Genomic DNA, 15,358 nt, shown 5'->3' with positions numbered 1-15,358 from the left:
AAAAATATTTAATATTTATTAATAAACTTATCCCTTGCACTCTACTTTTTCAAAAATTACCAAGCCGCCACTCTGCACCCGCACCCGAACTCAAATCCACACCTATGTTTCCTAGTTCTTTATCTTTTCTAGTTTTGACCAAACCATATGAATATTTCTGTTATTTACAAAAAGGAATCAACTGATGAATGAATATCCATTTGCAAAAAATGAATAGAATCTTTATTGCACTAATTGTAATGTCCCAGCAAGTCAAAAAAAAAAAAAAATAGAAAAAAAAAGTAATGGTCAGATTTTTTGGGACCACACATGTCCCACCTAACACACTAACCCCTACCACACATCTCACTCATTGGCTCTTATCCTCTTGGCCGGCCATCCCTCTCTTTTCTTTTCTTTCTTTTCTTTTCTCTCATACACTCCTCTCTATCACTTGCTCATCCTCTCCCACCGATACCTCCATACCACCATCTTCACCATCATTTTTCCAGCAATGTCACTAGAAAATCCTTAAGAACCTCTAAGCATCTTCATATTTTATTTGAGGTAAAAGTTTCTAATCTTTTTGGTGGGTTTATATACTTTTGCTTGAGGTTATTTTTATCTAAGGTTTAATAATGATACCCATGTGATTTATGAGCATTGAAAGTAATATCTACATTTTTATATGTATGGATTTTGTATTGGTGGAATTATTTGATGAGTGGGTCTATGGTTTATGCTAATGACGACTACCTAAGGTTTATGTATGGTGGAAAATTTGGGGGTTTTAAGTTATAACATGTGATGGTTGGTAAATCCAATTTTTCCATTACTATTGGGTTTATTTGGAGTTAGCTAAAGTTCTAAATTTCTTGTCTTAAAGGATATTTTGATTTTGCTTTCATGGGTCTCTTATTGATGTAGTGTAATTTTTATGGAAGCTAGTCATAATGTTGGAGATGATATTAAATGAGTTAACTTTATAAATTGGAGTTTATGCCTTATGAATCAATTTGTTGAGAAACTTTGGAAGTAGAATATATTATTATTGATGAGGTTAAATACTAGGCTTCTTGATTAAGTGCCTATTTGACAATTCCTAAATTGTAACTAGATACAATTTTAAACTTTATGCTTATTGTGTTTTTTTATTTTTATTTTTTATTTTTTTATTTTTTTTATTTTTTTTTTCCAGAAACAAACACATACACACACAAAAGGGAGAGGGAAAAGGGTTCTAATATAAAGGCATACCACAACTCCACTCAAAAGCCATGGTAACTTTTAAGGGAGGGTGGGGTAAATTATACTATACACAACACACTTTCTTAAGCAATGTAGGACAATTACTGATTTTTTTTTTTTTTTTTTGAGAAACAAACACACACACACACACACACAAGAGAGAGGGGAAGGAGTTCTAAAACAAAGGCATATCACAATTCCATTCAAAAGTTATGGTAACTTTTAAGGGAGGGTGGGGCAAGTTATACTACACACAACACACTCTCTTAAGCAATGTGAGACAATTACTTATTCTTTTTTTTTTTTTTAGAAACAAACACACACACACACACAGGGAGAGGGAAAGAGGTTCTAACACAAAGACATACCACAACTCTACTCAAAAGCCATGGTAACTTTTAAGGGAGGGTGGGGCAAGTTATACTACACACAACACACTCTCTTTATGCTTATTGTGTTAGGTTTGCTTGATATTGTTGAGATTCTAGCTAATCTCCTTTGGAGCTTGGAGAATTAGGCTTTTTGTGGGTTGCAAGGTAAGTAGCTTTTTAATGGGAATTTGAAAAATAACCATGTTTATAAATGTTGTTTTTGGGTTAGACTCACTTTTGGAAACTACTAATGAAAACTATATTTTCCTAAAAACTACTGTGTCATAATCTTAATATATATAAATATATATATATATATATATATATGAAAATGCATCATATTTAATATTGCACATGGAGAAATGCATGAATTGTTAATATAGAAAAATGAGCATCTTTTATTTAATCTTTGATAGAGAAATTATGGATTTTATGGTATATTAGAAAATTTAAAGATGCTTATCTTGTCTTGTTATGAGGGAAATTGATAGAAAATCTTTTTGACTAGAATGAAGTTGAAAACCTTACAAACTTTGTAGAAGTTAGATTATTTAAGGTTTTTTTGAAACTACCTAGATATGAACTATGTGTTTCAAAGTAATGTAACTTGTGAGCTTATGTGGTTTTAACACCATGCCATGTGTGATTTCTCGATTTGATTTTTGTAGTCTTTGTGACAATGGAATCAAATCCAGATCAGTGTTTTTTCACTTTGGATGACGCGTTCTTCCCTATTGCCTATATGGGGAAGAGGTTCCTTGATTGTGTGTGGGTGAGGTTGTTACCCAAGGGGCCAAGAGACCACATGCAAGAGAGGTCCTATTTGATGCACTCTCTCGGCAGCCCATGGGGGGAGAGAAAAACCTTGTGGGTATGGGTGGGGCCGTTGTCTATAGGGCCAAGAGTCTGCATACCAGAGAGGATAATATCATGCCAGTTGTGAATGGGTGGATCCCTTGACCAGTCTATGTGGTAGTGTGGTATATTTGTGATAAATTACTGTATGTTGGATTTTATGGCTTTGGAATTATATTATTAGTGCTCATTGATTATAATATATAGTTTCATGGTATTATTTTGAGAAACTTTGTGTTTCATCATTTAATCATTCTTGTTATATTATTATTGAAAATGATCTTGCAGTATTCAGTTAGCAATTTCCCAAACTAAAACATATTTTGTAAACATTATCATGAAACTTGCATTTATGCTACTTACTGGGCGTTAGCTCATCCCACCCTCTAACAATTTTTCAAATTTATTAGCTATACCTTGGGTATGGAGCTTACTTCTTTGGTGAGAATTAGAGTGCTATGTTAAATTTGGAGATTTTTGCTATAAATGGTTGGTGACTTGATCTTGCTATGTTCAACGAGACCTTAATTAATCCTATTGGAAATGGATCGCTTGAGGTTTGTTAGCCCTTGGCATGGTAGGCCTAGGCTCAATGTTAAGGTCTTTATTCTCAATAAGATTGTGACTTTGTGTAATTTAATCAAATTTTTGTAATATATTCATGTATTATGTGGAGGCACATGATTTTTAGTTATTGTTCGTATATGTGTTATAGAGCTCTGACTTGTAATGTGGCAATTTTAGTATGGTTGTATATTCATATCCTTTGGAAAAGAAAGGAAAATAAAGATCTCCTATAGTTTGATTTGCCAAGAAGGAAAAAATCTACAGGTACCATTGGGATGTTTTTCTCATGCTTTGGACCCTTTTGAGTTTGGGGTGTGACACTAATAGCTTGAGTTTTACATTAAAATTTTATTGGAAGGAAGAATGACCTATTTGTAGAAGTCGGAGTTTGTTATGGCAAGCTTATAATGATTCTATTCCAATTAAGCTCTAATGCTTTGGGCGTGCAAAACAATTGGACTTCTCACACTGAAACTGCCATCAGACCACACCAGTGATGCGGATAGCCTTGAGTTAACTGGCACACTACCACTGACAGATACAACAAAAGATTTCTTCTCAAGTACGGCCTTGAATGTGAGTACTTCGGGCTCCACTTCTATATTAAGTTTTGAATTTGTGACTATTTTTGCCTTGTAAATGGAATTCTCGATGCCAACATTTGTAACTGTTCTGTTGAACATAATATTTACAGGCCTTTCTGGAACGACCTCAGCTCCCATTGAAGGGTAATTCAAATCCTTTGGTGATGCAGTGACTGTAGGACAAGCAGTGTTAGTATCTCCTAATAAGATTTGAAGTTTCTTTGCATCATAGCCAATGCTACAAAGCATTATTATGTAGTCTTCTTCTAGTGCTTCATAAACAAGTCCTGGACGAGCAGCTTCCACTGGAAATACAAGCCCAGATCCGTAGGCAAATTCACCACCCAGACTTTTGGCATCACTTATGGGGTAAGCTGCAGATAAAATTTAACATTTCATAAATATTGACTTAAAAGTTGTAAGAGCTATTATGGAGAGTTTTGTTAGGATTGAAAGATTACCAGTAGTCATAAGGGCAGATTTGATGGCTGAAGGAGACCACTCAGAGTGAAATGCCTTGACATAGGCAGCTGCACCAGAAACATGGGGGCAAGCCATAGAGGTTCCAGACATAATAGTGTAGGGAACATGCCTTGGATCACTACTACTAAACGAGGGTGTAGCGAGTGGGGAGAATGCAGCTAAGATATCCACCCCTGGGGCACTTAAATCTGGCTGCAATACACTCAACCAAATGAGCAAAATGTCAGAAATAGACTTGTAGGAAAGACTAAGAGATGTAGGTTACAATCATATACCTTTATAATATCTGGTGTAATAGAATTTGGTCCTCGTGAAGAGAACGAAGCAATGGTAGGAGCTTCCGCATCATTCATAGTTTCACTTTTCAAAATCCTTGCTTTAGGGAATCTATAAAATAAAACATATGGACTAGTCAGAAAGAGGAAGCAACTCCAACAAACGTATAACAAAAATGGGTAATTACAAGAAATAGTACTTTGTGGAATTCACGTAGGACAAGACTAAATCATGCTCTGTAGCGTTTAATAGCAATGCAGGGAATGTAACAATATCAGCAACATCTAGATATGGTTCATTTCTCATAACCACCCCTAGTGCACCAGCATTGTAAGCCTCAGAATATCCACCATACGAATTACAAAGCACATACGATCCCTTCACCATTGTCTTGTCTAGACACCCTGGTTTGCAGTTCCTGAAATGCAAAGGGACTTTATAATTTTCCTTTATATATTTGTTAAGAAAATTTTGAAATTGGAAAGACTTTGGGCATCAAAATCTACATTGCATCATTTACAGAGCACCGAATTGAAACTTGTGTTCCATGTAGTAGAGGAAACGTGGTTGTGGGTGATGCGAAGGAATTGATTGATTTTCCCTGATTATGGAAAGGCCATTAGGATACATAGCAATAAAATTATTGCTTAATTCAAGAAGATTTAGGAGTGTTTATACATACAACTAGTGTTCTTCCATCACCAAGGACAACCTTGTCTATGAACAGACGGTCTGTGGTACTTGCAGCTACAGAAATCAACCACGGTGCTACACTTGTGGTTGATCCATATGAAGGACCACTATTGCCTGCAGCCTGAGAAGTTAATATCCCCTTCTGCATTGCATGAAAAGAACCAATTGCAATGGAATTATTAAAGAAATCAGAAGCTTCAGCTTGTCCTCCTGCTCCTAGTGAAACTGAAATGATGTCAACTCCATCAGCAATTGCATCATCAAAACCGGCCAAGATATCTTCATCAGAACACCCGTCCGGTTGGCAGATTTTATATGCTGCAATCCTCGCACTGGGAACCCCTCCTTTTGCGTTACCTTGTGCCAGTCCAAAAAAGCTAACATCGTTTACTATGTTCCCTGCTGCTGTAGAGGCAGTGTGAGATCCATGACCATGATTGTCCCTTGCAGACGGAGACGAATTCGGCCGTGAGGCACCGTAATATCGAGCTCCAATTATCTTGCTGTAACATGACAATTATATTATTAATGATGATTTTCACCTGTTCATAAAAAGTATTCATAGATCTAACATTAATTTTCTAACGAAATTACATTTTAAACCCTATAATTAAAGTGTGTAACTGACTTTATAATTATTTTTTTGAGAAGGAACTAACCTTATAATTATAAAAGTAATATTTTTTTTTGACGAGTATAAAAGTAATATGTTAAACTATAATGTTTGACTATTTTGGTGGAATTTATTATGTTTAGGTTCCGTATGAGTTAGAGGGATTAATTTGTTTGTTTGTTTTGTTTTTTTATTTTTTATTGTTTTTTTAAGATTGGAATTAATTTGCTACACCCCTTTAACATATATAGGATAAAATTGATGCAGTGAAAAGCTTTATATAGGCAATTAGGTTTTTTAGAATGCATCTAGTAGAACAAGAAAAAAATTTGCCTAAAAACTAGTTTGTAGGCAATGACTTTAAACTTCTTTTATATCTTTTTATTGGATGTAAATTTTCATATATCTACTATTAGATTATATGTATTATTATATTCTTCATACTTACAAAATTTCAAGAATATTATGTTATCAATTAAATATTTAAATTTCAAATTTTCGTAGTCTTAAATTATGTATAAAAAACAAGTTTATGGGTTGAATATTAAATAACTTTTGATTTGTACAAAATTTGTAATGTATGTTAAAAACATTTTAAAAGAAAAAAACATATAGTCTAATGATTAAATTTTCAGGACATGTAGCTGTGTTAATTTTTTCATGAGAGTTTGGTGGCAAAATGTGTTAGCAAAACAATAGTCAAAGCAAAAAACATTACTTGTTGCATGTGAAATTTTGGCCGCCTTCACAAGAACCCTTCCACTTGCTGGGAGGAGGACCAAAACCTTTATCATTAAAGCTTTCTGATTCAGGCCAAATTCCAGTATCTAGAACTCCGATTATGATATCACTCTCAAATTGGTCATTCCGCCCGGGAGTTATTTTGAATTCTATGAAGTCCCATGATCTTGTTGTGTGAAGTTGAAGAGTTTTGCTTGGAAAAACGGAGATGACACCTTCCATATCTGCATATCATAGTTTATCCTATTATCTTGACAATAATGTTATAATGTGTGTGTAACAATTTTGACAATGATGAAGTGTAAATCTTGCAGCACTCACTAGAAAGCCTTTGCTTTTCGATATCCGTGAGCTTTGCGACAAATCCATTGAAGCTCCTAGTATAACTTCTGATGTATGATGTTTCTACAGAACTACACATAGACACACAGAGAGAAATGATGAATAGAATTGCTTATCGATGATTTAGGTAAGCTTGAAAAATAAGAAATATTACCTGTCCAGTTGAACGGTTTGCCGTAGCATACTACGGTGGTGAGACAATGGTGAGTATTGCCCCTTTGGAAGTGAACCCATGTACACAATGTGAGCCTGCATTATCATCAAAAGGAGCAACTAACTACACATCTCAAATAAAAGAGAAGACTGAATTTCCAGATATGTGAATGATCAGTCACCTTTTTTTCTTCAGTGCTGGCCCCGCACAGCACGCTCATGGGGATTATGAATATGGTGAAAATGTAATTAAACATTAGAGAAGCTTGGTTTGCCATTGTTCGGATTCTGAAAATTGAAGATTGGTGACAAGCGTTTTTTTACCAGGATTGAGTTTTTAAAGCCCCTCTCTATTAAACATTCAGGTCTATGTTGCTTGATATGAAATGCATAGTTAGAAATACATCTAGCAATTATTATTTATTTATACTATTCATTTAGGTTTTATTTTTAGTATTGAATGTGCATGCTCCTATATATAGGTGGGCAATGCTGGTTACAGGTCACAAACAATAAGAAAATGCCTTTTATAGATTTGACGAAGAACATTGGCATGGTCAATTCATTACAAAAATTTCTATTTATTTTAGTATAATATCCTTATATTTTTTAGTTTATATACCACTTTTTAAAAACATCTACATCACTCACACACACACCAATTGAAAAGGTGAATTGAGAAATGAATAAAATATGTTTGTACACATGAAAGTAGCTGTGTAAATTAACAAGGGCATTGTATTTGCAGACAAAATATGCATAATTTTAGACAAATTGATGCGGATGATTTTTTTTTTTTTGTTTGGTTGACTAAAATTTTGCATTTATGTCACTCTACGTTGTATGACATCTATATTTTTCTTTAAAACCATGAAAGCTTCTACAATCACAACAATGTATGGGCCACGATGACACTTTACAGAATTATATTATAGATTATGGTGTAGAAAGAAGTTATTAGATTTGTGTTTTTGTCTCATGTTGAAAGTTTCCCAAAACTTTTGAGTGTTTATAAAGTAACACAAATACTAAAAAAATAATTAAATTATATATTGAGATATCTATGGGCACGTAACTCAAATACAAACGTGCACATTGTGACTCACTTAGTACTTCTATGTGTGGCACTACAAAAAAAAAAAAAAAGGTTATATAGCCACGTTTTTAAAACATGGCTATAGGTCAGAAAAACGTGGCTATAAGACAATTTGGCCTATAGCCACGTTTTTTAGGCTGCATTTTCAAACGTGGCCTAAACCCTGTGACTATAGGCCTGAGGGGTCTATGGCCGCACTTTTTCAAACGCAGCTATATGCCAGGACCAATGGCCACGTTTAAAACGTGGCTATAGGTGAAAGCTATAGCCGCGTTTAAAATGTGGCTATAGGATTGGACCAATGGCTGCATTTTTATAAATGTGGTTATAGGACATGCTCTAGCCACATTTTCTAAATGTGGCTACAGGGGCCATCTATAGCCACGTTTAAAAATGTGGCTATAGGTCACTTGTTGACAGCTTTGAAATACGCAGGTCCTATAGCATCATGTTTTAAACGCGGCCATAGCTCCACCCCTATAAAATGCAGCTATAACTTAATAAAACGCGGCTTTAGACGCGTTCTATGGCCGCATGTTTAAAATGTGGCTTAACATGTTTCTTTAAGCCGTGTTTTTAAAAAATGCGGCTTTAGCTCGTCTTAGGCCATGTTTTTGCAAACACGGCTTAAAAAAACGCGGCCTAAGACCCACGTGTTTTGCAGTGTGGTACGATAATAGTAGTGCCAAAAGCCATATAGCTCAATTCATACTTTTTAATATTTCTAACAAAGTCATGAAGAGTCTAAATTCTCACACTCTCAACTCATGATGTATCCCAAAAAAAAATTAAAAAATGATCAAATATATGGTGGTTACCTTTTAGTTTAATAAGATTATGGAAGTTATTTTCTGATATGAAAATAACTAATTGTATAAAATAATTTTTTTTGAAAGGTTATAAATTATTTTAAAAATTCATATAAGTTTAGAAAAGGTGTCAATTTAATTAAAAATCATAAATATTTCATTGTTTATGTAAGGACTGGGATTAAGCACTTCTGCTACTAGATGAGGGGACTTAAACTCAACTAGCCCAATACAATAAGTTTATAGAGAGTAGGTTTAAGAACTAGGTCTTAGTGAGGATTACAACAACTAGACATAGTTATGAATGGATTGAATAACAAGGATATGGACTAAAGTATGAAATTCTGTCCTTGGGCATTTCGTCTGAGGAACTTAGTGTTCTTATTCTTTCTTCAGTGCTAGGTTACAAAGGTTTTTAAGATTATGCAAACTGCTACCGTATTCCCTTTTTTTCTCCACCCCCTTTCTTGGAGGATTTCTCATATTATATATCCCCCTCCAGTCAATTTTGGTCCTCCATCTGTTGATCATGCAGGTCACTACTCAAGTACCTGTCCCATCAGCCACTTTCCCAAAACTTTAGTGAGTTGCAGCAACCAAGACCGCACCGTTCAGGGGTCATTTCCTCATTAATGCGGCTAGAACGTTAGTTGTGGGCATTTAATGCGGAGGTGATAGTTTCTCCTTGAACTGTTCCTACACCATGCTCCCGTGGCTGTCCTACAGTACTTGTCCTTTTTCTTGGGATGCTCTGGGAGTCTGCCGTTGATGGCGGGCCGTTCTTCCCTTCTAGGATCTGGGTTGGTCGAGGATAGAATTGTCCTCGGTGATGTTTCTAGGCCACTTTGGGCTTTCTTTATTCGTCCTCGGCCATTCCTTCCTCCTCGGCGTGGACTTTGGGCCTAGTATGAGGTGGGCCGGGGTTGTCAAATTCTTTGACCCCATAATAGCCCCTCAAAATCCTGCTGTCAGGCTCCTCGGACGGAGAGGGGGATTTTGGTGTCCTCGGGCCTTTATCATGGCTTGTCAAGTCTTGTCCTCCGTCAATGCCAGAGCCTCTTCGTTTGTCCAAGGCTTGTTCCTGGTGCTTTGGTATACGGAACGCGCCCTCATTAAGTTCTGGCGGCTCTATGCTCCCAACGTTCAACAGTGTGATGGTAATCTAGCGGTGGGGATTTTTTTAACTTTATGGGCAGGAAAACCCGCATGGTTATTTTTAATTGGAGTTATAAATACTCATTTGAAATGATTTGTCTCTTTACTTTTGCACTCAAGAGTTCTTGCGCACATATCCTAAGTTCAATCAAATCTCCAGCTAAACTCACGTCTCTTTTTAGCATAAAAAGCCTGTCTGAGGAGCTTTTCCTCATTTCTGTAAGTTTTCTTCTTTCTCTAACTCATGTTTTCTCTCTTCTAAGTTTCTTTTCCTCTTACTCCTCTCCTTCTTTCGTCCTTCCCTGAGTCTTTTTAGCCGTTTCTAGGGATGGGTAAATTAAAAAAGTTGGTTGAGTTCGAAGAGGCGATGGAAAAATTCATCGCCGATTATAGGATACCCCCTAACGTAGATTTGAGGCACTGTGAGGAAGGGGAGTGGCATTTTAGGAGGCAAGAGGGTGAGTAGTGATTCCCCTAATCACCTTGATAGAAGGTGGCGTGAGAATCCCTATGGGGCTAGTTATGAGGGATTACCTTAGGCATTTCCGATTAGCTCCCACCCAATGTGCTGCCAACGTATTTAGGATCCTGGGTTGTGTGGACGCTTTAAATGAGAAAATGGGGTTGAGGTTAACCCATCACGATGTAAACTGGTGCTACAACCTCCAACACCTAAAGGGTAAATCTTACTATATGAAGACGAGGGACGATAAGGTTCGGCTTTAGTGCCTCCCCGAGACTAGCAAAGGGTTAAATAAGGACTTTCTCATTGTGTCTGGGGAGTAACACGACGGCCTTCATTGCCCAACAGAGGAAGGGGAACCATGTGGGGTATCGAGAGTAGGAGAGGGCTAATCTTTTGTGCCATCATAATTTGCATTGTTCAGTTACTAATATGAATATGTTTTCTTTTTACAAATCCACACGCCTTTGAACAACACTTTCACCTGATCAACTGGGAAGATTTAGAAACTATTCTCAAGGCAGAGGTCTTTGTAAACAAAGCTTACAACCAAGTTAGGGCCACTCACAAGATCCTAGGATACGTTCCCATCTAGAAATCATTCCTTGCTCCGAAGCACGTGATCAGAGCTAACGATCCTCGGCTTCACAAAATCACCGTAGTAGAACACAGGTTTTTGCTTCCCGAAGGATCTCCTGTCCCAGAAGGCATCCCGTTGACAGGCCCTTCTTCATCCCACCAAGCAGCGAAGGCTGAGGGCGATTTGGGTCTGTTCGAGGGCAAATTTGGTGCATTTGACCAAGTTAATCAATCCGAGGATTCCTCTGGTGACTTGGGCGACCCCGATTTGACTGAAGTGGATCTCCTATCAGTAAGGACCTCTTCTCAGGCTGAAATGGGTTTTAAGAGAAACCTCAAATCAGCCTGTTCGACCTAATTGAGGGACAACTGGGGAAGGATGCGCAAGGGAAGTCATAATCCAAGCTTCCTCCTCCTCCAACCCAGCCTCAGCCTGCCCAGACCAGGTCGTCTTCCACCTAATTACAGTCATCATCTCCATGGTCCAGACTTCCTCCTCCTTTTCAATCGACTCTGCCTCCTCAGCTCAAGCATGCCGATTCGAAATGGAAGAGGGCTTCCAAAGGCAAAGAGCCCATGGATGGGGGGAAATCTCGCTCTTCTCGGGAGGAAGATGAAGCCTTACGAGCTTCAAAACAATTGAAAATCAAGCACTAGGCCCAAGAGAAAGAGGTCGCCCCCCCAGTCCGAGCCCTAAGCCTGGCTTTCTGTCCCAATGCTCCATGAGGAGCCATTGATGGACAATGCCTCCCTTAGGGACTTCCGAGGGGGCGAAGGCACCTATGTGGCAGATGCGCTGGAGAGGACCCTGCTACTACTCGCCGATATGGCCGAGCTGGTGAATTTGAGGAGGCAGGAGGTATTTCTTAGCATTAAGAGATACTTGGGCATGGTAAGATTTCCAACACTTGTGACTCCATTGGTTTTTGTTCATTGGTTTCCAACTTACCGTGTGCTCGTTTCAATTAGCAGGCTGTCCAGACCACTTATAGGCTAGAAGAGGATGCTAAGGAGCAGAACAGGTCCTTGGAGCTCGAGTGTGACAAGTGCTTGGATGCTACATAGACCCTTAAAAGCTCCGAGGCTGATCTCTTGAAAGTGAGGGAAGAGCTGAAGGAGATGACGAGGGCTCGAGATAGTGCTGAAGCAGGCCTAGCGGGTACTCAAAAATAGGCCGAGGACCAGACGAGGCACCTACTCAATGCTGAGGATCAGTTGAAGATTGCCAAGGAGCAAATCATTGATTTGAAGAAGAAACTAGCTGAGGCAGAGGGGGCCAAGAACGTTGCTAAGTGGGCTAAGGATAAGGCCTTGAGGGCTAAGGCAAAGGGAGAATTCGCCAGGACGGAGGCTGAGAGCACCAAGGAGAAAGCTGAGGGGGAGGCTTATGACTTGGGAGTGGCTGAGACCCAGGCCACTCTCAAGGCTCAAGTACCTGGAGTATGCAGGCTCTACTGTTCCCAGGTTTGGAATGAAGCCCTTAAACAAGTTGTGGTTGTGGCTTCATCCGATCTGTGGAAGGTGGAGAATGTATACTACCCTCCAGCCATCCGTGAAACTGCCCCCTACCAACTCTGAGGCTGAGGTTGCTCCTGAGGAGGCTGAGGTTGCTCGACTTGAAGCTACTCTGGCCATAGCCGCTCATAATGAGCCAGTCGAGGAGGGTGAGCTTCCTGGGGTGACAAAAACACATGGAAACCTGAACCCTGAAGCGCCCTAGAAGACCTCAGAGTCTACAGCTGATGCTCAGGCCCCTCATGTCGAGGAGCCAGCTCTCTCAGTTCAACCCCTTCAGACCGTTCCTCTGAGTGAGGGCTCCAAGGGTCCTGAGGTCGTTTCCACTCACCTCCCCAAGGAAGGGGTTAAGATAAAGTTGAAGAAATAGGTCGTCCCGGTGAACTTTTGTTTTAGTTTTGCCTCCTTTTTTTTTTTTTTTTTTTTTGGAATTATTGACATTAAACTTTTAGATTAAATGTATGAAATTCCTTCTCCCCCCCCCCCTTTTTTTTTTTACATTATGTGTTTATTGTTATTATTGTTATTACTGTGAACCTCGTGTCTCATGAGTTGGTTATAAATTCTAACTCAATGGTATTAAGGGGATGCTTAGTTTGCGTCTGCCCATATTTTTAGGGGGCGGGGGCTGAGTATATGATCCGAGGTACCGAGCGTGTACTTAGGCCATATTCGCAACTTTTATGAATCTCGAAGTAGCTAGTTTCCCCATAGATTTGCGTTCAAGGACCATGCAAGACCTTAGTTCTGTCTAGTACTTAGATTTTTCTTGAAGTAGCTAGTTTCCTCATAGGTTTGAGTCCGAGAACCATGCAAGACCTTGGTTTTGTCTGGTACTTAGATTTTTCTTGAAGTAGCTAGTTTCCCTATAAATTCTTTTCAGCGGAGGCCGAGGGCTCCGCATCGAGCCGATGTGAGATGGCAGCCACCACACATTGCCTTGCAGTGGATTGGCAACCACAGATTTCGAGAACCTGGTCCCCTGACAGGAATTTCACCTTCTGATGCAACGAGGAAGTGACAACCCCTAAGGTATGGAGCCAAGGTCTACTGACGATGGCTGTATAGGGGGAGTAAGTGTCCACCACTATAAAGTTCACCTCCACTATCTCTAGGCCAGTCCTGATGGGTAGCCTAATCATGCTCTTTGGAATAACAAGTTTCCCGTCGAAGCTCATCAAAGGAGAGCTATAGGGTATCAAATCTTCCAGTTTTAACCTCAACCCCTTGTAGAGGTCGAGGTACATAACCTCAGCCGCACTGCCGCCATCACTCTTTTCATATCATAGTCCCCGATTTTGAGAGTGATCAACAATGCATTGTCATGGGGTTAGGTGGTTCCGATCTTGTCTTCTTCTGAAAAACTCAAGATTGGGCGAAAATTCATTCTGGCCCTCTTCGGCCCTGGTTGGGACTCCTCAGTAAGTAGTTGAGTCACGGACAACACTCGTGAAGGGCGTATGCCTGTTCTTCCTGCCGTGGCTAGGATTACATTGATCATCCCACGGGTGGCCTTAGGGCAGTATCTCTTTGGGGTTCCTGGTGGGTCTAGCCTTGATGACTCCCGGAATGATGTAGAAGGTGCTTCGACTTTCCTTCTCGGACTAGCTGGTCCAGATAGTTCCAGAGGTTCCTGCAGTTCTTCGTGGTGTGTTCGTGGTCTTGGTGGTATTGGCAATAAAAGTTCTGATTGTACCTCGTGGACTCTCCTGCCATTTTAGTCGACCACTTAAAGTATGGCTCGTTCTTGATTTTCTCCAACACCCAAGGTACTGGTTCTCGGAATACGATATTGACAGTCTCTGTGTTGGTTACTTCAGATTGCCCTACGAAATCTCTCCTCAGGCAGTTGTTGTTATATCGGTTCGACTTGAAATCCCTCCTCTCCTGAGGGATAACCTTCTCTTTTCCCTTACCTTGCAGCTGGTCTTCCTCTACTCGTTTATACTTATCGATCTGATCCATTAGTTGGTGCACACTGGTGGCAGGCTTACCAGTCAGAGACTTCCTTAAGCCGTGCTCGGCTAGGAGACTATTTTTGAAGGTGCTGATGGTGACATCGTCAAAATTGTCGTCCATTTCATTATACATCTCCCAATATCTGTCCGAGTAAGCCTTTAGAGTTTCTCCATCATGCATGGATAATGACAATAAAGCACTCAAGGACCGAGGGGCTCTGTTGTTTATGACGAAACGGGAGCCAAAAACTTAGGTTGGCTGCCTATAGGAATCTTTGGAATTCGTCTTTAAGCCATTGAACCACCTCATCGCCACCGGTCCCAAGCTAGACAGGAAAAACTTGCACATCAACGCCTCATTTTTAGAATGGACAGCCATCCTATGGTTGAATTGGCTCACATGCTCCATGGGGTCTGTTTTGCCGTGGTAAATGGCAAAGGTTGGCTACTGGAATAGTCGAGGAAGTGTAGCCCCTTCTATGTGGTGCGTGAAAGGTGACTTGGAGAGTTGATCCAGTGCCCTGCTTATGGCATCGTTTCCCAAGCCCTTAGGAGATAGGCTTTTACGCTTACACCTCCAGTAGTGCTCTTCTTCGTGAGAAAAGGTCTCACTTGGGGGAGTTCTCGATCTTTGCCTATAGTCATTGTCATTTTCATCATCGGAGGATATATCAGGCCTAGAATGAGATCGCCTTCATTGTGCATGGCGTAGCTTTCTCTTAAAATTATCTATCTCTCGCTGCATGGCCTGCTTATCATTCTGTCTCTGGGATACATAACTCCTATCTTCTTCTGGTTGCACGGCTCGGTTGTTATTTTGTCTCTGGAGCACGTGACTGCCCACACGAGAATAACTTTTGTTGGTTTAAGTGGTGTGC

The 15,358-nt window shown here is 39.6% G+C and overlaps 2 protein-coding genes and 1 long non-coding RNA gene across 3 annotated transcripts; 1 reads left to right on the top strand and 2 right to left on the bottom strand.

Annotated features, from left to right (window-relative positions):
• The first annotated feature begins 367 nt into the window (after positions 1–367).
• LOC115986417 lies at positions 368–1,354 on the top strand. The gene is made up of 2 exons (XR_004090739.1): positions 368–546; positions 1,178–1,354. It is a non-coding gene; the product is annotated as an uncharacterized LOC115986417 (long non-coding RNA).
• An 817-nt stretch (positions 1,355–2,171) lies between these two features.
• LOC115985452 (subtilisin-like protease SBT4.3) lies at positions 2,172–5,573 on the bottom strand (the record flags this gene model as incomplete). Its single annotated transcript, XM_031108386.1, has 6 exons — positions 2,172–3,978; positions 4,066–4,279; positions 4,363–4,474; positions 4,563–4,781; positions 4,870–4,964; positions 5,046–5,573. Coding segments are annotated over 6 exons (1,704 nt in total), but the record flags the coding sequence as incomplete, so codon positions are not given.
• An 8,497-nt stretch (positions 5,574–14,070) lies between these two features.
• Positions 14,071–14,661, bottom strand: LOC115985451. The gene has a single exon (XM_031108385.1). It carries the CDS (start codon positions 14,659–14,661, stop codon positions 14,071–14,073), a length of 591 nt encoding a protein of 196 aa, XP_030964245.1.
• Positions 14,662–15,358: the final 697 nt, after the last annotated feature.

Source organism: Quercus lobata, chromosome 4 (assembly GCF_001633185.2).
Source record: "Quercus lobata isolate SW786 chromosome 4, ValleyOak3.0 Primary Assembly, whole genome shotgun sequence".
In the NCBI taxonomy this organism is placed as follows: domain Eukaryota; kingdom Viridiplantae; phylum Streptophyta; class Magnoliopsida; order Fagales; family Fagaceae; genus Quercus; species Quercus lobata.
This window is presented reverse-complemented; position numbering and strand designations above follow the sequence as displayed.